At 38.9% G+C, this 25,446-nt stretch overlaps 1 protein-coding gene across 9 annotated transcripts in view; it reads right to left on the reverse strand.

Moving 5' to 3' along the window:
- Positions 1-25,446, reverse strand: part of BLTP1 (bridge-like lipid transfer protein family member 1) — a 302,200-nt gene that overhangs the window by 31,797 nt on the left and 244,957 nt on the right. For 5 of the 9 annotated variants that reach the window (XM_056564084.1, XM_056564133.1, XM_056564123.1 and 2 more), the window contains 6 exons: positions 23,490-23,580; positions 21,109-21,174; positions 11,413-11,654; positions 11,034-11,249; positions 3,822-4,002; positions 2,285-2,474 (listed from right to left, as the gene is read on the reverse strand). In XM_056564084.1, coding sequence (XP_056420059.1) covers positions 2,285-2,474; positions 3,822-4,002; positions 11,034-11,249; positions 11,413-11,654; positions 21,109-21,174; positions 23,490-23,580 — 986 coding nt within the window. The remainder of the gene's footprint in view (positions 1-2,284; positions 2,475-3,821; positions 4,003-11,033; positions 11,250-11,412; positions 11,655-21,108; positions 21,175-23,489; positions 23,581-25,446) is intronic. The other 4 variants (XM_056564118.1, XM_056564109.1, XM_056564130.1 and 1 more) reach the window with 4 other exon arrangements.

Here is a 25,446-nt window from a genome sequence, read left to right on the forward strand (position 1 = left end):
GGGATCTATTAACCCTACTGCTGCCAGGAAGAGTTTCACACACTTCACTTGACAAATACAAATGAAACCTGAATTCTTGAATAAAAAAAATCATATTATCCCTGATATGTTTTCATGTACATGTCTATTTTGATGTGTATATGACTGTACATATTGTATGCATGCCTCATAAAAATCAGCAACAATGCTAATTGATGCAATAAAATACGAGAAAACTGCAGTATGTGCATAAGTTTTAAACCTGACATTTATAAGGCATTACAAATGATGCTCCACAATAAACAATTATGGCATATTAATCATCTCCGTGGTTTGACCTCCATGGTCAAAAGAGGGGTCCATTGACACCCATTGTTGGGTGTAAACTAACAGAGAATGGATGGAAAGCCCATTACTTTTATAGTAAGATTGCGTGCACTTACCAATTCATTAAAGGGGTATTTCAGGAAAAACATTTTTTATATATCAACTGGCTCCAGAAAGTTAAACAGATTTGTAAATTACTTCAATTAAAAAATCTTAATCCTTCCAATAATTATCAGCTTCTGAAGTTGAGATGTTCTTTTCTGTCTGCCAATAGTGCTCTCTGCTGACATCTCTGCTTGTCTCAGGAACTGCACAGAGTAGAAGAGGTTTGCTATGGGGATTTGCTTCTACTCTGGACTGTTCCCGAGACAGGTGTCATCAGAGAGCACTTAGACAGAAAAGAACAACTCAACTTCAGCAGATCATAAGTACTGAAAGGATTAAGATTTTTTTAAATAGTAATAATAATAACTAATTTCTTAGTTCAATGCTTGCTTTGCTCTTATCGTAGATGACATTCTAAAGAGGTTGAGAGAAAATGTTTCTTGTTGTGTTTGTCTTAACAATGGGTTGAAAGTTTACTACGTTTACCTTAACCCTGTGGATATAACCAAATGAGCCCATTACTTTTGTCACATGTATTAATGTTGAATGACAGAAACAGCTGAGTGACATTGTTTCCATCACTACTTATTGATTTCCTGCAGCTTAATTGTGTTTAACCTCTTAATGGCCACAATACATTGTTAGTCAGCAGGGCACAAGTAGCTCATCCCTTGACTACTATGCCAAATATTGAGAGAGCTACAGTAGTAGTGCAGTGTATTATAGGTAATCAAAATATTATATAATCAAAGTCAAAGTCGCCTTGTGAGACTAACAGCACTTAAAGTACCAGCTTGATCCCCATGCTACCATACCAACGATGCCCGATCCCTGCTGATCAGCACATCTTGGTCCTGTCTTGACACAAAGAAATGAATGCTTAATCATTAGCCGCAGAGGTGACCTCATAGCAGGAATTTCCTAATGTCAAGACGCAGACCAGGAAATGCACATAAGTGGTGACCAGGCACTATCAGAATGGAAGCAGATTGGGCAGGTGAGTATCGTTTGTATTGGTATACTACCCTGTTAACTCTCACTATTGAATGTGGGTGGTGACATTAACTGTAGAGAATGTGGGTGGTGTCATTGACTGTACAGAATGTGGGTGGTGGCATTAACTGTACAGAATGTGGGTGGTGGCATTAACTGTACAGAATGTGGGTGGTGTCATTAACTGTACGGAATGTGGGTGGTGGCATTAACTGTACAGAATGTGGGTGGTGGCATTAACTGTACAGAATGTGGGTGGTGTCATTAACTGTACGGAATGTGGGTGGTGGCATTAACTGTACAGAATGTGGGTGGTGTCATTAACTTTACGGATTGTGGGTGGTGGCATTAACTGTAGAGAATGTGGGTGGTGGCATTAACTGTACAAAATGTGGGTGGTGGCATTAACTGTACGGAATGTGGGTGGTGGCATTAACTGTACTGAATGTGAGTGGACAGCACTGTACTGCTATTAATTGGGGAAAGTGTGGACCTCTACATTAACTGTGTGCCAATTTTACTTTTGTTGCTTCTTACGCCTATCATATTTCCTTATTAGTAACAGATTTACTCATAAACTTGCACTTATGAGTTAAGCACTTTTGCTTAATGATTATAGAACACGATTTTGGGGTAAGTTAAAAAAGTTTCTTTGTCTAGAGGGTATAAGGCTTAAAAAGGTTAAGAAACTAATTTAAAAGTTTTAGCACCTGCTATTAAAACATTTCTGTAGCATAATAAAAAAAAAGTAGTAGTGTTATGTAAAAAAACTATAATGTTACACAAACTACACTTTATAATTTGAACATGGACATTTACAAATCATGAGTGATGAAAAAAGGTACAATGAAAGTTGTTCCATGCGCAATAGACAAAGTACCTGAGGGAATAGGTGGGGGAGGGGGTGGTAATAAGGTGTTAGTCTTGCTGTGGAAAGTACTAGTTATAGGAGATGTTGCAGTATCTTTCATACCATACAGTTTTGATTCTTTTGAAAGGGTTCTTGGCAAAGATGATCCTCTTGATGCATTTGGCGACTCAGTCTTTAGTGTTTTTGAGTTATAGTGCAGCTAAACAAAAACACATTATTATATTATTTTTATAAAAAAATAAAATAGAAAATTTCTGCAAGACAGCATACCATTCAATCTCAGAACACTGAAGACTTATAGGGCGCGTTCACATCTTTAGGATTTGCCTATGGAGAGCTAAGGTTTACACTCCAACTTCTGCTGCGGGTATACAGGCATATCTGTCCTTCATTTACACAAATCATATACAGGGATTGGACAAAATAACTAGAACACCCAATTTGTACTCTTCCTGACACACCTGTTACCTCTCTGATAGCGTCCCCCATTTACATAGTTAAGTTGTACCCTTCTTGACACACCTGTTACCTCTCTGGTAGCTTCCCCATTTTTTTTTTACCAGTCTTGTAGCTTAGAACACTGAAAGTGGTTTAAAAAAATGCCGTTACTCAGGTAGACCAGATCAATGGAAAGCTACAATACTTAGGTGAGGTGTCTAGCGGTGCTCTGACTCATTATCCAGTAGCAGTCAATACCGATCAAAGTAGAAATATAGAAAGTCGGCACTCACCGCAGCTTTATAAAATCTTCCTTTATTAATACTCACGATAACATCATATGGGGAGGGCAGACAGGGGGTGTACAGCAAGCAAGGCTACAGGCTCTAGTGCTTTATCGGGCCTTGTAACGGCTGCTGTAGCCTTGCTTGCTGTACACTGTCTGTCCTACCCATATGATGTTATGAGTATTAATAAAAGAAGATTTTATGAAGATGTGGTGAGTTTCTATATTTCTACTGTGATCAGAAAATACTGTCCAGCAGCCTCCAACTGGTTTCAATGTGATTCTGCTGCACCATTAACACATGTTCCACTGAAGAAATTCTGGACCCCAGACTCTGCTGAAAGAATAAATATCTATCACTTGGAAATCCATTGCTGTCTATGGAGATGGCACATTTCCAAGCAGTCCCAGCTCCAGGTTGTTCTGACAGCGCCTGCTAAGGATGGAATTTCTGCCCAGACAGAGATTCCGTAGTTTGAAGGAGCCCTTAATCAGGGGTATTCTTAAAAATAAGATTAGAATCTCAGCAATTAGTATCTGTATTAGTTGAGGCAGATACAAGGAGGAAGCGGCACTCCATATGTCCAAGCCAGGTAAAGTGTTCTTTATTCACTTATTTGTTACAGGTAGCTACATTTCGCTCCACAATAGAGCCATTCTGAAGCATCAGTTGACGTACTTCAACTGTATTATGTGCAAAAAGAAAAAAGTGTGAGCTATAGTTCCCATTCCAGTAATATTGTCCAACTCCTGTATATCTGAAGGAAACGTCTGTTATGATCAGACACAATACCACATAATGATTGTTCAGTTTGAACTTACCTTCACATCAACTCCTGGAATATAAAAAACTGTGGTTTCAGAGTCACTTGGTTTAGTTTGAAAAGATGATGGCACTTTTTTCCCAGCCAGCAAGTGAGTTGTTGATGCATAATTGTTTTGAAACTTTTTCTTTTTAGATGGAGAGTCTTGATCAAGACTTCGAGAGCTTCTGTCATAGCTCCTGCACAAAAAGGGAACATAATGCACTCTGTAAATGCTATTGCTGGTACACATAGTGAACCATAATCGCCTACAGCTTCATTAAGCATATAGTCTGCAAATATCAAGACAATTACTGTTTGCCAGAAATACTTCATGAGGAAGCAACATAAAGAGCATCAGATGACCATAACACTTTGGAATTAATCATAAACTGATAAAGATATTAAGATTACTGTGTGATGACAGCAATTATGAAAGGAATTTGTCAGCAGGCTTGATCACACCAAACTGCTAACACCACCAAACAGATTCTGGGGAACCAAGTTTAATCATAATGCTGGGAAAATCACTCAACCTCTGCACGCTCATGACTAAGCATTCCAGAACCAGGAAAATATCTTGGATCCTCTGCTGCAAACCTTCCTCTTTGCTCTAGTTTGACAGCTATTTGTGGAGGGTTTACAGCTGTTTAGCCAGGACACTTCCCTAGTGCAAGAACACTCAGCAGACACTTGGCCACTCATTAGCATACTCCCCATTACATTTTTGATTTTTTTTCTGTTATCCTAGGAATATGACCAGGAGCATAGGTAAGATCAAATGTGACTGTTAAGGACCCATGTAGCAGTGTAGTGTAATCAAAATGGCTGGCCGTTTCCCATTGACACACCATTAGAAACCAAATAAACAATAAAGTTTTATTTTGAATGAGGTATTGGAGAGTTGTATAAAATTTAATTATCCAAACTACATGTATTTGCTGAACCCAGAAAAACGTATGCAACCCCTTTATGATCGATGATAATGAGTGTTTTTGGTCCTAAATAACCAAACACTCTTTAGCGATTTACTAAGTATAGATTTTTTCTTCATCTTTATTCTTTAAAGAGAATCTGACAGTTAGTTCACCCGTACTAAACCCAGTATACTGAGTTATAGTGCGGGTGAACAGCTGTAAAACAGCTTGTAAACAGATTTATGTGCCCCAGTGTGCGTTGGAGGCGGGTAGCCGACTTGCTGAGCTCCCGTGTCTCCTCCATATTTCCCAGTCTGCCCTGCAACCTTAATTCATATGGTAATGAAGGCAGAAGGTGAATGCACAGAGAGAAAAGCACTCACCTGCGGCCTTTATTAGCAGCTAGCCGACACCCTGCCTCCAATGTGTGCTCGGGCGCATTAGGATTAAATCTGTTTGCAAGCCTGACTCTGCATATAACTTATGGATTTAAGTGACTAACCCCTTATTTTACAGCTGTTCACTTGCACTATACCCCAGTATACTGGGTTTAAAGACGGTGACCTAGCTGTCAGATTCTCTTTAAATCTGCAAACTCATCCTAAAGTAAAAAGTTCCTTATTTTGTTTTTGTCATCTGTATACATAATGTGTAGTCCCAAGTCAACATTTGTATCTTATTTTACGATATAGTTTTATACATACTTTCCTCATGGGGTCACTGAAGACATTTACACTGCATCATGAACATCCATCAGGAGCACCAGTTAAGGGAAAACATTTTTAGTCTGCATACACAGTAGTTCTGCCGTGCCAAATGGTACAAGGTGATCACATGATTGCTGGGACCAAAAGACACAGTGGCATTGCCACTGCATCTTTTACTTCATACCACTCACTAAACACAATGTAGGATGCAAAACACAATAGAGATGAACAGAATATGTTTCTGTCTTCTCCTGTGGGTCCTAATGAGAAGAAGAATGGGTACTACTAGCCTGGGTCTAGTAGGTTTTTGCTAAGGAACACTGCAATATAGCTGTGCAATCGTTAGATTTGGACCATTGACAGAACTAGAATTTAATTCTAAGCCAAAAGCAGAAACCTTACCAAATTCTGACAATGCTGCTGAGTATCAAGGCCCTGCAGTACAAGAAAGTGCTTGCAGAGGCACTGTCAGACTGGATCTGTACTGGAGAGGGGGATCAGGGAGTTTGCCAGTAGTAAAGAAATTGATTGAAAGTATCATCTCCTCCAAAGACCAAAGTCTTTTGTGATAATGGACAGGTGAGGAAGCATAAAAGGGACAACCAAGAAGGGCTGGAGAAGTCCAAGTTTTACTGAAGGCTGTCTGGAAGCTGACTCTCACTAGGAATTTCCCTTTAACCAAGGAGGTGCCATGCTTGTGGTAAGAACCTTCATGGGGCACAAGGGAAATTTGCAGGGTGAGGGACAGAGCTTCAAACTTACAATGGAGAGACTGAAATGAAGGCCTGAGGAATCACTAGTGTGTGGACATATTGGGATGTGGTGTCCAATATCCACCACAAAAGGGAATCTCTGTAAACTCTTTTGTCCTTAGGAATTAGGAACAGGGTGATAATGCCTAAGAGGAAATAGTGCATTGACTAAAAAAGTAGAAAAACTATTTTTTTTTTTTTTTTTTAAAGCTTTAGGTACCCTTTAATGATAACACGACAAAGGATACTAAGCATAGATCTTGAGAGTGATGGAAGAGGTAGCATTTGCCATTGCTATAGTGATGTCCATGGCCAGATGAGAGAGCAATGAGTTTTCTATACTATATTAAAAGGACTTCATCAAAGAAAGAGTTGTGAGGAAAAACATGAGTGATCTAAGGAGATACCCTCACAACTGAAGTAGAATAGAGGGACCAGAGTCCTCAGTGTACAATGTGTCTCAGACTGCAGCAATAATAATGTCCACCATAAAAACAAAGTTTGGTGCTTGGTTTGCTTATGAAAGGCCGAATTGGAGACCTCCCTCTGCAATAAGTGCTTATTTAGTAGAGAGTAGTCGTCACAGTGCACCTTTGACAAAATTGGGCAGGGGAAGCTAACGGTGGAGAGTGGGAGTCATAGGTAGTTCTGCTAAGAAGATGTGTGCAAGTAAGTGCACCCCTAATTCCTGACTAAGAGGAGGACAGCAGAGTAAGCCATGGTGTGCAGCCACAAGAAAAACCAGTCCCTGACTTCATCAAAGTGTGGCCTTGGAGTCTAAAAGGTGGGCTGCTAGTTTCTGCTGAAGGAGCACTTGCTTGGCATCACTACTGAAAAGGCTGTGCAACTATGTGACACAGTAATGACCAATACACCTATACTCGAGACATTTTTAAAAAGAAAAAATGTTGCCGCCTTTAAGAAAGGATGTAGTTAATGAAGCTGATTTAGTACTGTGGCCTGATTGTGAGGTTTAACAAGCTTAGCTAGGGGTAGGGTGGAAGATCGGGTCCAAAGAGGACCGAGGCCGCAGATAAGCATTGCAGTGGAAACCCAGAAAGGAAGGTAGAAAAGAGGAGAATCAGTAATGGGCTCAGCCAGAGGATCCTAGAATTCAGAGAAGTGAAAAGGGTTATCATTTATTTAATTGTGATTTAATCACCTCATCTTAATCCTCTTTGCTTTGGCTCCCCGGGAGCACTAGCAGGATCACCCCTTCAGTGCCTGTCACCTTATTATAAAAGCATGCTGGAAGGAAGGGAGAAGGCAGGAACACTGGGTGACCCCATGGCTGGTGGGTAACAGAGCGGCTAAAATGTAGGTACATAGAAGGAGATTAATCATTCTTTTCAAACGTATGGCTTTTATTTCACAATTTTTTTAACTTACTTTTGCTTACATGCGACCTATTTATCAAATAGTCGCACAACCTTGATAAATAAATCGCACGCAAGGAAAACCGCTTACAAAAGCATTCTTTAAAGCAGAAAACTTTTCCCTTATGTTAATAGCCGAAGTTCTTTATCTACCCTTTATTACCTGTAGTGATGCTAGAGAGTGACGGGGAGGGAGGCGTACCGCACCAGGTGACACCCTGATTGGCCTGCCTGGCACTAAATAGCTGCACTCCAACTATCCCGTAATAACCCATCCACCCTCCTCAGAAATTAAAAAAAAATATTAAAAACATACTATGCCGCACTATGAATATCCGTACTCTGGAGGCTTTGTTGTTTTCATTTTGAGCCCTCATTTTGTGGGACGGAGTCTTGCGTCGCTGCGCTGAGGCCGGAGTTTACGTCAGGAAGGAAGTCAGCGCAGCACCAACAGGCATATAAACAATAGTGAAGCCACAAATAAAAAAAACAGCTTGGTACGTTACCCACCCAAAATGTGCATGAAGCTGTATTACTATGGATATTTCTTTTTTTTAAGGAAAAATTTTTGTGCCACATATGGGTTATTTACATAGTCTGTAAAAATTCTTACAGAAGTATTTTGTTCCTTATTCTATTTTAACACAACATTAATTTTAAAATGTAGTGGGTACGCCAGCATGTACGTGTCCTAAAATTAACAAGGTGTGCAGTGTGTATTTTCAACCTTAAAATGAATAGAGTTATTAGTTATATAATAAATCTTTTCTATGATTTACGGGGTACTTTTTATTTATTTATTTTTTTATATCAACTGGTGCCAGAAAGTTAAACAGATTTGTTAATTACTTCTATTAAAAAATCTTAATCCTTCCAGTACCTATTAGCTGCTTAATACTACAGAGGAAATTATTTTCTTTTTGGAACACAGTGCTCTCTGCTGACATCTCTGTCCCTTTTAGGAACTGTGCAGAGCAGCATATGTTTGCTATGGGGATTTTCTCCTACTCTGGACAGTTCTTAAAATGGACAGAGATGTCAGCAGAGAGCACTGTGCTTGTGATGTCAGCAGAGAGCTCTGTGTTCCAAAAAGAAAATAATTTCATCTGTAGTATTCAGCAGCAAATAAGTACTGGAAGGATTAAGATTTTTTAATAGAAGCAATTTACATATCTGTTTAACTTTCTGGCACCAGTTGATAAAAAAAAAAAAAAAAAGTTTTCCACCGGAGTACCCCTTTAACATTAATGTAGTAGTTTTGCTTTATGATGCAGAACAAGAACAGTTGTTAAAGTGGGTGTTATTTCCTTTTCTGCAGACGTATGCACTTTCTGTATGCCAAGTTGGACCTGGAATAAATATGCAACTTTTAAATGGAGATTTAACTTTTTTTCTTAATAAATAGAAACTATCGCATTTGATAAATACATGACCACTGTAAAGTAAAAAAAAAATAATTACTATGTGAGCAGATTTCAGAAATGTGCTTTGGAATAAGCAAAAATCAAAAAGTCGCAGCATGTATAGAAAAGTCGCACATGCAACTTTTTTACTCAAAAAATTTAATAAATAAATCTACTACGGAGCTTGATAAATCTCCTTCATAGTGTTTACTCTAATTTTGGACTTGTAACTTCAAACACTAAGGGAGAGATTTATCAAAACCTGTGTAGAGAAATAGCTGACTAGTTGCCCATAGGAACAGATCAGATTTCTTCTTTCATTTTTCAGAGACCCTTTAGAAATTGAAAGCAGCAATCTGATTTGTTACTATGGGCAACTGGTCAACTTTTCATCTACACAGGTTTTGATAAATCTCCCCTAATAGTTTAGCAAGCACGTTAGTAAACATTTTTATGTACACTAATATGGTCTTTTGCAGATTAAATAAAATATATTATAAATATGCTGCTTATAAATATGATGTTACTATTACTTGTGGCCTGTGTAAAAAAGCTGAGCCATAATTATACAGTTAAAGCTGCTGCTCCTCATGTTCATGCCCTATTGAGAGCAGCATTGACCAAACCAATCCCTTGAAAGTCTATGAAATTGCAGTCTGTGCAGTGTCAAGAGGGCAGTCACCACTGCTCTCAAGGTGGCATGAACCTACCAAGGTTACAGCCATGGTGCTTGTTATCACAGCAGGAGCAGATAGTAATGACACTGATTCCTAATAAACGGAGAAAGATTACAAAAAAGAATCCTTGGAGCAGTGACTCCACTTGAATGATGCCCGACCAGTTGAGAAGTTCGTGACAAATCGAATTACTGTAACTTCACTCATCTCTACTATCTATATATGCATATTCACTTTGTGCATTCATGTACTTTTTACTGGGACAGGGTAATAAGTTGCTACAAGACACCTAAAAACAAAAGAATCGGACATGGCCTAGTCTTCCTAACCCTGACATCATCTGGTGGAAAATAAAGACAATTTAAAGAATAAATACTAACATTATAACAGAAATACACTGCTCAAAAAATAAAGGGAACACTAAGATAACACATCCTAGATCTGAATGAATTAACTAATCGTATGAAATACTTTTGTCTTTACATAGTTGAATGTGATGACAACAAAATCACACAAAAATTATCAATGGACATCAAATTTATCAACCCATGGAGGTCTGGATATGGAGTCACACTCAAAATCTTGAGAACCCTGATGGTCTCCTGAGGGGTGTCCTCCCTGACCTGGACTAAAGCATCTACTGGGAAGTCTGTGGTGCGACGTGGCATTGGTGGATGGAGCGGGACATGATGTCCCAGATGTGCTCAATCAGATTCAGGTCTGGGGAACGGGCGGGCCAGCCCATAGCATCAATGCCTTCCTCTTTCAGGAACTGCTGACACACTACAGCCACATGAGGTCTAGCATTGTCTTGCATTAGGAGGAACTCAGGACCAACCACACCAGCATATGTTCTCATAAGGGGTCTGAGGATCTCATCTCGGTACCTACTGGCCGTCAGGCTACCTCTGGCAAGCACATGGAGGGCTGTGCGTCCCCCCAAAGAAATGCCACCCCACACCATTACTGACCCACAATCAAACCGGTCATGCTGGAGGATGTTGCCGGCAGCAGAACATTCTCCACGGCGTCTCCAGACTCTCCACGGCGTCTCCAGACTGTCACGTCTGCTTTTATCTGTAAAGAGCACAGGGCACCAGTGGCGAAGTGGCGTCCTGCACGGTGTTGGGCTTTAAGCACAACCACCACCTGTGGAAGTCAGGCCCTCATATCACCCTCATGTTTGAGTTTTTTTGAGAAGAGTATACAGTATTACTATGATAGCGGTTATGAAGTACAATACAGATTTTTACTTTTTCAGCAAATATTTTTAAACATTCCTTCATTCTCTGTGGATCAACATGAGCCCTTGCATGGCTACAGTATACAGTATATACCTTTTTACATTAACTAATCGATCATTAGGTGTCTAAGGTGACTACTTATAATAAAATTTTACCTTCTCAAACTTATGTCATCATGATCCGGCTGTAGAGTTGTAGGGTGAAGCACACATTTACCACAATCTATTTCTACTCTTATGTCTAGCTCGAAGTCTATGTTTCTTTCAGTCGCAGTACTGGATACGTTTCGGCTTGATGGTGTAGATGGCCAGCGCTCTGTAAAAAGTTGATGGACCGCAGCAAATCCAGAAGACTTCTTGCGGGTGTTCGGTCTAAGTGTTACAAAAACAGCATGGTATCCTTGTTGTGTTAACTTAACAATTTTAAAGAAATGCTCTATATTTGAAATAAACTCAAGAATAATAATAGCAGGGTTAAGGAAGAGACTCCGATGATAATTTTCTGGACAAAATACATCTTTCCAGATTGACTTACTGAGGTTTCCTGTAAATATACATCTTTTCTCTATCATGGTCTTCCTCTTTTTCGGACTCCTCTGATGAAGATGAAGTGGTGTCCTCTCTCTTTTCTTCGGTCTGGAAAGGAATGCCTGGTGAAAACACTTGTGGGGTGTTGGGGGTACTGAACACGGAATGTGCACCATCACTAATGGATGAGTAATGAGATGGACCATCAATGGAAACTGACAACAGATCACCATCTACCTCCTCTGGAAACTGTGTCAAAGGGGAAAAACATAAAAGAAAATATGGAGTTGTAAGAAAACCTTTTTACTTATAGCAGCTTTCTTTTGTTGCCTTCATGTAAGCGACTACGAGCAGTAGCAATTAAAGTCCCAAGAGTTCTTCCCCTATACACATACACTGAATAGCAAGTGAAAAATGGAAGAAATGTGGTGAATTATGTGGGATTTTATTACAGCACAAAGAAGTGAAAAAACAGCCACCAAGAGTAAACATGTAGCACTGTAGCCATACAAGATGGTAGACTGAATGATTCATTAGGACTGCCTGAAAATCAAATAGATATTATTAGTGATAAGAGGTTATTCATGCAGATTTGCAGAAAACCATACAGCAACCTCACTCATAACCGGTTCATAAATGATTCATTGGTATTCTCAAAAGAGAGTTATCCAGGATTTATAAAAAAAAAAAAAAACATGTCCTTAGGTTGTGAGCAGTATTACAACTTAGCTCCATTAATTTTGATAGAACTAAGCTACAATATCACACAAGACAAGAGTGATGCTGTTTCTGGAAAGCAACCATGTTTTTTTTTAGTAGTCCTTTTAACTAATACAATGATCCAAATGTTTAACACACTACAATATAGCTGCAACCAACAGTGGAGTTACCAAAACAAATTTAAATTTATCATATTAAAATAAGTGCATTATTATTTATGTTAAGGGAAACTGATAGAAGAGTCACCCACACCTGCACTCGGGGCATTGTCTAACCCCTTTGTGCACTGGTGTATATGTGTATGTACATATATATACATACACATTTGTATGGTCCTGAACATGAACCAGATAGCAAAAGAATGTAACTTCATTTTTTCAGCCTGGAAGACATCCACAGGAACATATCTATCAGTCAAGGCTATTGGAATGAGAGGAAGCTACTGCCCCCCCCCCCCCCCCCCCCCAATAACTTGTGGTTTGAGCAGCTTTTAAGTGATAATAGTTACTCTTTAACCCCTTAAGGACCCGGGGTTTTTCCATTTTTGCACTTTAGTTTTTTCCTCCTCACCTTTTAAAAATCATAACCCTTTCAATTGTGCACCTAAAATCCATGATGGCTTATTTTTTGCACCACCAATTCTACTTTGCAGTGACATCAGTCATTTTACCCAAAAATCTATGGCAAAACGGAAAAGAAAATCATTGTGCGACGAAATTGAAGAAAAAACGCCATTTTGTAAATTTTGGGGGCTTCTGTTTCTACTCAGTACATTTTTCGGTAAAAATGACACCTTATCTTAATTCTGTAGGTCCATACGATTAAAATGATACCCAACTTACATACGGTAGGTTTGATTTTGTCATATGGTGCTTCTGGAAAAAATCATAACTACATGCAGGAAAATGTATACGTTGAAAATTGTCATCTTCTGACCCCTATAACTTTTTTATTTTACTGCATATGGGGCGGTGTGAAGGCTCATTTTTTGCACCGTGATCTGAAGTTTTTAGCGGTACAATTTTTGTATTGATCTGACTTTTTGATCGCTTTTTATTAATTTTTTCCTGCTATAAAAAAGTAACCAAAAATTATTTATTTTGGACTTTGGAATTTTTTTGCGCGTACGCCATTGACCATGCGGTTTAACTAATTATATATTTTTATAGTTCGGACATTTATACCACATATGTTTTCACTTATTTTTATTTACATGTTTTTTTTTCTATGGGAAAAGGGGGGTAATTTGGACTTTTATTAGGGAAAGGGTTAAATCACATTTATTAACTTTTTTTTTTTACACTTTTTTTTTGCAGTGTTATAGCTCCCATAGGGGGCTATAACACTGCACACACTGAACTTTTACACTGATGACTGCAAAGCCATAGCTTTGCATTGATCAGTGTTATCGGCCGTCGATTGCTCAAGCCTGCATCTCAGGTTTGGAGCAATCAATCGCCAAACGGACGCGTCGGAGGAAGGTAAGAGGACCTCCGCTCACGTCCTAGCTGATCGGGACACCGCATTTTCACTGCGGTGGTTCCGATCAGCCCCACTGAGCAGCTGGGAAGCTTTTACTTTCGTTTTCGACGTGGCGTTCAACTTTGAACGCCGTGTCTAAAGGGTTAATAGCGCGCGGCACCGCGATTGCTGCCCCGGGTACCGGCTTCAGTTACATGCGTTATATTGCGGGAGCCGGCCAAGGCGGTAAATATACGTCCTTTGTCGTTAAGGGGTTAACCCCTTAACACACTCTCCTTTTATAATCCATTACTCTTTTTTTTTTCCAACTACAGACACATGAGGGCAGTTTTTTTGCACAATCAATTGTACTTTACAATGACATCTTTTCATTTTACAATAATGTACTGCAAAACAAAAAATATATTATTTGTTGTTTATAAGAAAAGTGTAATTTAGCAAATTTTGGGGGGTTTGTTTTTTACGCAGTGCATTTTATGGAAAAAATTATGCATTATCTTTATTCTGTAGGTCAATGCGATTAAAACGATACCCAAGTTATATTGTTTTTTTTTTTATTAATGTACTACTTTTAACCCCCTGCCACAAATGTACGTCCATTGCAGGCTCCCGAGGTATGACGCACGCTTAGCAGGTGAGCCCGCATCATACCCGGTGGGTCACGGTTGCTATAAGCAACCAGGACCCATGGCTAATGCCGGATCGAGCTGATGTCCGCAATTAACCCTTTAGACGCCGCAATCAAAGTTGATCGCAGCGTCTAGAAGAGGTTAATTTAACCACGGCGAAACCGCGGCATCCCGCTCAGTTGAGAGGACGGAGGAAGGTCTCTTACCTTCTTTCCTGCGGTCTGATCACCGATTCACTGCTCTGTGCCTGAGATCCAGGCAGGAGCAGTCAAGCGCCGATAACACTGATCAATGCTATGTTATGGCATAGCATTGATCAGTGTCTGCAATCAAGGTATTGCAAAAAAACATTGCAAAATAAAAAAAAGTGTAAAAAAAAGTTAATGTGATTCAACCCCTTCACTAATTTTCCCATTTAAAAAAAATAAAAATAAGTATATACATATGTGGTATCACCACATATGTTCGAACTATGAAAATATATCATTAATTAAACTGCACGGTCAATGGCATACACGTAAACAAATTCCAAAGTCCAAAATAGCGTATTTTTGGTCACTTTTTATACTTTTACAAAATGAATAAAAAATTATCAAAAAGTCAGAGCAAAACGAAAAAGGTGCCGATAAAAACTTCAGATCACGGCACAAAAAAAAAAGCCCTCATACATCCCCGTACGTGGAAAAAAAAAAATTTATAGGGATCAGAGGACATTTTTAATATTATAAATTTTTGCGCATGTAGTTATTTTTTTTGTAGTAAAATAAAATCATACCTTTATAAATTGGGTATTCTTGCGACTATATGGACCTACAAAATAAATATAAGGTGTCAATTTTACCGAAAACTGCACTGCGTAGAAACAGAAGCCACTAAAAGCCGCTTTTTCTGGTTTCGCCATAGATTTTGTAGTGAAATTAGTAAAATTGTGGGCGCAAAGAACAAGCCCTCATATGGGTCTGTAGGTGGAAAATTGAAAGTGTTATGATTTTTAGAAGGTGAGGAGGAAAAAACTTAAGTGCAAAAATGAAAAATCGTCAAAGAGGGAAGGTGTTAAAATGCTAATTTTTTATTAACAAAACTGAAATGCATAAAATTTTCCTTTTCTGACCCCTATAACTTTTACCTTTTTCTTTATACAAGGATGCATGATCTGCCGTTGTTATTTGTACCATTTTTGTTTTGATAAGACTTTTTGATAAAAAAAAATTCTGATATGTGATTTTTGGTATTTGTATTTTAGTTTTTTGCAATTTTTTTACATTCATCGTGGGGGATCCTAAACATTATATTTTAATAGCTTGGACAATTACGCATGCGGTGATACCAAATACAGTCATGGCCGTAAATGTTGGCACCTCAGAAATGTTTCTAGAAAATGAAGTATTTCTAACAAAAAAAGATTGCAGTATGACATGTTTTGCTGTACACATGTTTATTCCCTTTGTGTGTATTGGAACTAAACCAAAAAAGGGAGGAAAAAAAGAAAATTGGACATAATGTCACACCAAACTCCAAAAACGGGCTGGACAAAATTTTTGGCACCCTTTCAAAATTGTGGAAAAATAAGATTGTTTTAAGCATGTGATGCTCCTTAAAACTCACCTGGGGCAAGTAACAGGTGTGGGCAATATAAAAATAACCTCCAAACCCCAGTCACCGGAGTGACGGGGTGAAAAACCCCTATTGAAAATTCCCTCCCTAACTATAATATATAAAACTTCACTTTTATTTCACTATTATTATTAAAAAGTCCCCTGTAGTGAATAAAATTAGCAGGCTATTCCCTCAACTAGTGTAGCTTCTCCTATCTGGAGTTCACAGTAATATGTACTTGACAGTGGCTGCAGACCACTGTCGATTGGGGAAGGTGCTGCAAATAAAATGTAATCAATCTGTCTCCCCTACATGTTTCGTGGTATGACCCACGTCCTCAGGGGTTAAGAGACAAATGGCCACGTGTATATGCAAGTGCTTCCTTTTATAATGTCCTCTGGACACTCCCCATACCTTAGAACCAATCATAATCACGCATAGACTTACCTGTTCCTATGCCACCTATCACTTCACCGTTTATTGCAGGTACCTGGGGTTAGGGGATAACTTCCGGCGCTTGTTAATGACATATATCAGTCGCCGCACTTACCCGTGTTTTCCTTTTGTTTACATATTCCGTTACGTAGATCGCGCATGCGCCCTATCTCCGGGCTCGCCGTTCAATGCGCGATCAGCGCTATGAGGACTCGCGCATGCGCGCGGACTTAGACCCAGGTCCGTAACTCAGAATGTCAATGCGCATCTGCACGGACTTAGAATCTGGCTGATAGAACGTTATCTGCCCAGTAAAGGTGACCTATATAGATCACTAGGATCTCTTACTCTATATGTTAGGGTTAAGGTATCAGATAGAGTAGACTTATAGGGATCTATAATAGACACCCCATATAATCATTAGCTGTACACTCTAATCTCTATTATTGTATATCTAACAAGTGTATTCCACTATTGATAAAGCGGTGGTATAGTTTAATCCTAGCTGCCTTGTAATTAATTATTTATTTATTAATCTGTACACTTGCACTAAAAACAATTTATTTAGTTGTCTTCTATCTTTTTAGGGGTAAGTTCTATGTCTGTCCATATATACACGTTTTATGCCAAAACCAATGAAAAAATGGGGGAACACATTAGTTGTATATCGATCAGGAAAAATATCAAATATGATAGTTAAATTTGCCCAGAATAATACCATTGCCAACTATAAATGAAAGAGATTTTTTATTAGAATTGTACCCTTTCTACTCATAAAAAAGCCGCGAAGGAGAAGCCTTCATTAAGGCCATAGGGACTACGTGTTCCCAGTCTATAGATCCATCTGGATTCTTCTTGTAGCAATATTTTATCTATATTGCCTCTACGTGGGCCCAGTTGTTTCTGACAAATACCCCAAAATTCGATCTCAAATACATTCTGACCATGAACTGCCCTCATGTGTCTAGCAAGTGGCGTATCACTGTTTGTACGTATAGTGCTCTGGTGTTTGGAGATTCTCCTCCTAAATTCTTGTGTTGTCTTACCGACATAGAGTTTGTGACAATTACATCGAGCTGCATAGATTATGTTTTTACTTGAGCAATTAATGAATTGTCTAATCTGATATTGACGTCCATCAAGTGGATTAGAGAACTCTTGAGTCTTGGGTAAGTATTTGCAGAAACTACAATGGCCACATGGAAAAGAAATTTCCATGTGGCCATTGTAGTTTCTGCAAATACTTACCCAAGACTCAAGAGTTCTCTAATCCACTTGATGGACGTCAATATCAGATTAGACAATTCATTAATTGCTCAAGTAAAAACATAATCTATGCAGCTCGATGTAATTGTCACAAACTCTATGTCGGTAAGACAACACAAGAATTTAGGAGGAGAATCTCCAAACACCTGAGCACTATACGTACAAACAGTGATACGCCACTTGCTAGACACATGAGGGCAGTTCATGGTCAGAATGTATTTGAGATCGAATTTTGGGGTATTTGTCAGAAACAACTGGGCCCACGTAGAGGCAATATAGATAAAATATTGCTACAAGAAGAATCCAGATGGATCTATAGACTGGGAACACGTAGTCCCTATGGCCTTAATGAAGGCTTCTCCTTCGCGGCTTTTTTATGAGTAGAAAGGGTACAATTCTAATAAAAAATCTCTTTCATTTATAGTTGGCAATGGTATTATTCTGGGCAAATTTAACTATCATATTTGATATTTTTCCTGATCGATATACAACTAATGTGTTCCCCCATTTTTTCATTGGTTTTGGCATAAAACGTGTATATATGGACAGACATAGAACTTACCCCTAAAAAGATAGAAGACAACTAAATAAATTGTTTTTAGTGCAAGTGTACAGATTAATAAATAAATAAATAATTAATTACAAGGCAGCTAGGATTAAACTATACCACCGCTTTATCAATAGTGGAATACACTTGTTAGATATACAATAATAGAGATTAGAGTGTACAGCTAATGATTATATGGGGTGTCTATTATAGATCCCTATAAGTCTACTCTATCTGATACCTTAACCCTAACATATAGAGTAAGAGATCCTAGTGATCTATATATGTCACCTTTACTGGGCAGATAACGTTCTATCAGCCAGATTCTAAGTCCGTGCAGATGCGCATTGACATTCTGAGTTACGGACCTGGGTCTAAGTCCGCGCGCATGCGCGAGTCCTCATAGCGCTGATCGCGCATTGAACGGCGAGCCCGGAGATAGGGCGCATGCGCGATCTACGTAACGGAATATGTAAACAAAAGGAAAACACGGGTAAGTGCGGCGACTGATATATGTCATTAACAAGCGCCGGAAGTTATCCCCTAACCCCAGGTACCTGCAATAAACGGTGAAGTGATAGGTGGCATGGGAACAGGTAAGTCTATGCGTGATTATGATTGGTTCTAAGGTATGGGGAGTGTCCAGAGGACATTATAAAAGGAAGCACTTGCATATACACGTGGCCATTTGTCTCTTAACCCCTGAGGACGTGGGTCATACCACGAAACATGTAGGGGAGACAGATTGATTACATTTTATTTGCAGCACCTTCCCCAATCGACAGTGGTCTGCAGCCACTGTCAAGTACATATTACTGTGAACTCCAGATAGGAGAAGCTACACTAGTTGAGGGAATAGCCTGCTAATTTTATTCACTACAGGGGACTTTTTAATAATAATAGTGAAATAAAAGTGAAGTTTTATATATTATAGTTAGGGAGGGAATTTTCAATAGGGGTTTTTCACCCCGTCACTCCGGTGACTGGGGTTTGGAGGTTCTTTTTGGTTATTTAACCCCGTTCCCCCCTGGGCACTAAAGTTTTTGGCAATATAAAAATCACACCTGAAAGTAGATAATAAGGAGATAAGTTCACTTAGTCTTTGCATTGTGTGTCTGTGTGTGCCACACTAAGCTTAAACAACAGAGAACTATCTGAGGACTTGAGGACCAAAATTGTGGAAAAAAAAAATCAACAATCTCAAGATTACAAGTCCATCTCCAAAGATCTAGATTTGCCTTTGTCCACAGTGCCCAACATTATCAAGAAGTTTGCAACCCATGGCACTCTAGCTAATCTCCCTGGGAGTGGACGGAAGAGAAAACTTGATGAAAGGATAAGCAACCCCAAACAAGTTCCAAAGATATTCAAGCAGTTCTGGAAGCTCAGGGAGCATCAGTGTCAGCATGAACTATCCGTCGACATTTAAATGAAATGAAACGCTATGGCAGGAGACCCAGGAGGAACCCCACTGCTTACACAGAGACATAAAAAAGCAATACTACATTTTGCCAAAATTTACTTGAGTAAGCCAAAATCCTTCTGGGAAAACATCTTGTGGACAGATGAGACCAAGATAGAGATTTTTGGTAAAGCACATCATTCTACTGTTTACCAAAAACAGAATGAGGCCCACAAAGAAAATAACACAGTACCTACAGAAAAATATTGTGGAGGTTCAATTATGTTTTGGTTATAGGAAGCAACTGATTTGAGTTATTTTTCCCAAAGGGTGTGCAACCAAATATTAAGTTAAGGGTGCCAATAATTTAGAGTTTGGTGTGACATTATGTCCAATTTGCTTTTTTCCTCCCATTTTTGGTTTAGTTCCAATACACACACAGAGAGAATAAACATGTATATAGAAAAACATGTGTTACTGCAATCCTTTTCTGTGAGAAATACTTCATTTTCTTGAAAAATTTCAGGGGTGCCAACATTTACGGCTATGACTGTATGTAAATTATTATTATTTTTTTTTTTTTTTTGTAAAATAAGAACATAAGGGTGACTGAATTTTTTTTATTAGGGGAGGGGTTTTTATATAATTTTACAAACATTTTCTAATTTTTTATTTCACACTTTTTAAGTTTAAGGACTTTTATACATAAACATTAGATTGCATTCACTGTTTGACACTATGCATAGCATTACACAGTAAAATCGACAATCCACTAATATAGCCTGGCATCATTGGATCGGCATTAAGAGGCTGGTAAGGGAACCCTCTTCCGCCATTTTAGCTCACCGAATCCTGGCAGGGGTTCCATGAACTCAACTGAGCTACCGGCAAGCTTCACTTCATTTATCTCAGATGCCGTAATCGGCATTGATCACGGCGTCTAAAGGGTTAAATGATGGTCAGCGGGGGGGATCATAGCCGACACTCACTGCTCTGAAGCAAGAGCTGTTCCTGCGCTCGCTTCAAAGACGCTTATGGGATCAGGGCATACAGGTATGCCCTTGGTCCTTAAGTATCAGGACATAAGGGTGTACCTGTATGCCCTATGTCCTTAATAGATTATAGAAAACATTTAAATTTTCTTTCCTGTTTTAGTAGACACTTGTATACCCCATAAAATAACTATGCTGAAGCACCTATTGTTACAACACTTTTATTTACTGGACATTTTCAGAAGGTGTCACCCAGTTGGCTATTAAGACATTTCTTTTAAGAAGTACAGAGGAAGGGCACAGTAGAAGTCTATCAGAAAAGGTACTCAAGAACTGTTACTTCATGGGAAACACAAGTACTTACTAAAACAGGCAAGTCAGGTGTGGCCACAAGTCTCCTTTAAAGTTTAAAGAATGTTTTTTAAATCACAGAAAATTCCTTTGAATTTGCAGTAAAATGACATGAGTTTACATTTGTTTCTAAAGCGAGTTTGTTTCCAATGTACAATTTGAACCGGCAGTAAATGAGAATAGTTGATGCAATTCTGCTTTTGTTTTAAGTAACAGAGAGAAAGAGTAACATTTGGATGAAGCTGGAATAGACTGAACAAGACAGTTTCTCGTTTCCAAATACCTTGAAATACCCTTCCTCCCAAGAATATCGATATTGATGATTTATTCCTAAAACTGTATTATTCAACTTCATTTGAAACAAACAAAAAAAAAAGAAATAAAATAATGGATTTTAGATAGTGATAATTAGCCAACAAAAACCAATCACAGCACTCATGTTGAGGGGCAGATTACACATACAGATATGTTCGCCATTACCTTCTCTTTCTCTCATGAAACAAATTCAACACAATATCAAAACATTTAGAAGGCTGTATAATAGATAGACTTAAATAGTATTTACACTTAGAGCATATGCACATGGGTAAATCCCACACTGTGCAATGGGCCATATTAAACAAGAGGTAGGAGCTTTGGAGTCTATGCACATGAATTGTCACTTATTTTATGTATGGTTTCTCATCTCAGTAATTGGGAGTGATACTGCATGCTTTTTGGCCCAGTTGACACGGCTTATAACCTCATGGTTTTTCACATGGAAACATGCCCTTGGAAGTAGAGTGTCTGGAGATCACATCATAAATACTGGTAATCTTACATTGAGTTTAGAGAGAAGTTAAGAGACACATCTGTATATGAATTAGTTCAGACTAAAGTCACCACTGAAGATAATGGATGACATTTCCTGCATTGAAAATAATGGATGACATTTCCCAAAAGTCATTTATAGTCAAACTGACAGCACAGCGTGCAGATGTTTTCTCTGGTTTCCCTTAGGACTACATTATGATCAGATAATTATGAACCTAGATTATCCAAATAACTACTGTACTGACATTCACAAAGCTCACAGGGACAAAACTAGAACAACTTGATGGCTTGCTGTAGTGCTGCACCACAATAGGTGACAACAATAACTTTCAGAATATATACTAGGCTAGGTTCACACCAAGATTTGTTCCTCCAAGGCACGGATATATTTGGGCCTTTTTCCCAACATATCAGAGTTTTGTCTCGTACTGAAAAATGCTGCTGCAAGTAATGTTTCTCAGACTAAGTCAAAACTTGTATACGCTCAGGAAAGGACTAGAACATAATCACTAGCTGGCTATGCTTGGCAATCAAAATAAATGGGACCTGTGCCTGTCCTAGCATGGATATGTTGGCATGTCATTTTGACAGTTTCCTGATGTATCTGTGCCTATGAAGCACAAATCGAGGCATATATGCTGCAGATTTTATGTTGTGTAAGTCAATATATAGTTAAACACAGCATAAAATATTCAGCATATATGCTAGCTATGACAATATCCTGTATTTTTATTAAAAGAGTTAATAACCTAAACTATAAATAATCTAAAGGGGAAAAATAAATTCAGTATCCCATTATAATATTGTGTGAATACTTCAAAAATCACAATTAGGCTACAGTCACATAAAGATTGTGTGATATGGCTGCTGGATCCGGCGGGGATCAATACGCAATGATGTGAATGCACCCTTACCAACACAAAGGATTTAAAGTGCCTGTCATTTAAAATAAAAAACTTTTAGCGTTGAACGTATATGTTGCTCTATCCTGCCCTCTCTCTTTCCCTCCCACCTTTTTCGTCCCTTCTCTCCCTCTATCTTGCTGTTTTTCTCCTCCTCCTCCTCTGGTTTGTTCTTTTCTTTTCCTGCCTTAACCCTTCTCACATGTCTTTAACATCGCCCTATTGTGGTTAGGTGTTCCCCCTACTGAGGCCCAAGGAAAATATTTTCTTAGTCACGATCTCCCATCGCCTACCCGTGTATGCTCCCTAGGGTGCGTAGATCACTCGTGGACCTGAACGGTCTCCCGCTGGACCTTACCCTGTCCATACAGACCTATGCAATAGACTAGGTTGTTCACATACATCTGATTTTCCTCCAGCCGGGTGGACTTAGTGTGGTTCCTGGGGCCCACTAGTTAGGACGACATAGAGCCCCTATGAATAGTAGTGACTTCCCTGAGGAACAACGTGACCATGGGGACACAACCCACGTTATCACTGCCTTTTGATATTGACACTGTTATATTTGACTCATTGATTGTCACCGCCTGACGGCCTCTGTTATTATTGTTATTATTGCTTTTTCATGACAAAAAATCAATAAAAACTGACTTTGGAAAAAAAAAAAAACTTTTAGCATGATTTGATCGGTCGGGGTCCTAGTTCTGAGACCCCCACTGATCAGGAGAACAATTAGGGAGAGATGCACGGTAGTGAGCTTAACTCCCCGCCACCTAGCAATCTCTGTGCGGCTCGGTTATAAGTCTATAGGACTGCAGGACCAATCAAAACTTTTGACATGACTCTGTGAAATAAATTATCATTATTGTTTATTTTTTAAATGACAGGGACATTTCAACAAAACATAACTCACACTGGACTGGTGTTATTCGTCAAGTGTTGTACTTACGCTGTCTTGAATGTTGAAGGTGACTCTAGGCCCAGCAGGGGAAGCGGCTTCAATACGTATTTCAGGAAGTTCTTCACCATCTAATCTTGAACTACATAAGAGAAGAAAAAATAGGGTGATCACGGTACAGTGAGTGTCAGTAAACACTGGTCAAGGTGAAGTCCAGACTGGGAAGGAGCATATCTTTTTAACTCTGTACAAGTGTACATGTCGTTTCTACAAAAACTTTGCATAGATCAATAGTGTACTATATTTTATAATGCAAAAATGCTTATTTCTTCTGTTATCAGGTTTCTTCCCTCTCTCCTATCGAAAGGTTCCACGATAAAAATCAGGTAAACCAACATCTGGTCCTGTAAGCTCACTTTGCTATCAAATTGCAGGAGGCAATAGCTTATCCCGAAAATGTCACCTTAAATGGCAGGTACGCTTTAAGGACGTAACCAATTATCATTTTTATATTTTTATTTTTTTCCACCTCAGCTTCCAAGAGCCAAGCATGAGGGCTAAGAGTAACTGTACTTAGGACACCCTATACTTAGCCCTTTGCCTCCCCATGGAATAAGACACCAAACGCCCACATACTTATCTCACCCGCTCCCATAACGCTGCAGCTGTTATTTCTTCCAGCTTCCCCTGTGTTGTTCTTCCTTCTTCCAGTGACATCCCACTATCTGCTCAGCCAATCACAGAGCAGGGAAGGGGAGCAGGACATCACTGGAAGAAGAAAAAACAGCACAAGAGCTAAGACCAAAAGATATGACAACTGCAGCACTGGGGGAGCAGGAGAGGTAAGTGTGTGGGCTCTTGTTGTTTTATTCCTCAGGGAGGCATAGGGCCAAGTATAGGGTTTTCCTGGAAAACCTCTTTAACCCCTTAAGGACTCAGCCCATTTTAGCCTTAATGACCAGGCCAATTTTCATTTTTTTACTTTAGTTTTTTCCTCCTCCCCTTCTAAAAATCATAACACTTTCAATTTTGCAGCTACAGGCCCATTTTGGGTCACCAATTGTCCCTTGTAATGATATAACTTATTTTATAACAATCTGCAGCGAAATTAAGAAAAACGTATTTGTGGGGTGAAATTAAAAAAAATGCCATTTTGTAACTTTTGGGGGCTTCAGTTTCTATGCACTTTTTGGTAAAAATGACACCTTATCTTTATTCTGTAGGTCCATATGGGTACAAGGATACCCAATGTATGTAGGTTTTATTTTACTACTTGAAAAAATAATAAATACATGCACCAAAATTAGTATGCTTAAAACTGTCATCTTCTTACCCCTATAACTTTTTTATTTTTCCGCATACGGGGCTATATGAGTGCTAATTTTTTGCGCCTTGGTTTTTATCGGTTCTATTTTTGTTTTGATGGGACTTTTTGATCGCTGTTTGTTAAATTTTTTATGGTATATGAAGTGACCAAAATGTTAAATTTTTGGAATTTGGTATTTCATTTACTTGTACGCCATCGACTGTGCGACTTAAACTAACCTTATATATTAATAGTTCGGACATTTGTGCACGCGTTATGTGTACCATATATGATTATTTTTAATTACATTATTTTATTTAAGGAAGGGGTTAATTCCCTTTTATAAACTTTTTTTAACACTTTATTTTTTTCTTTTTTTAGTCCCGATAGGGGGCTTATATGATGCAATCTTTTGATTGCATATACCGTTCAATGCTATGCCATAGCACAGCATTGATCAGTGTTATCAGTGCTTTGCTGCTCCAGCCTGAATAGATGGCAGGGAGCATGTCCTCCCGCTGTTCTCTCAGCCGATCGGGACATGGCAGTTTCACTGCGATGGTACCGATCAGGTCCACTAAGCTGCTGGGATACTTTTACTTTTGGTTTAGACGCTGTGATCAACTTTGATTGCGGTGTCTAAAGGGTTAATGCCGGACATCGGCGGTGAACGGCATTAACCCTGGGTCCTGGCTGCTGATA

This window comes from Hyla sarda, chromosome 1 (assembly GCF_029499605.1).
Source record: "Hyla sarda isolate aHylSar1 chromosome 1, aHylSar1.hap1, whole genome shotgun sequence".
Classification (NCBI taxonomy): Eukaryota; Metazoa; Chordata; class Amphibia; order Anura; family Hylidae; genus Hyla; species Hyla sarda.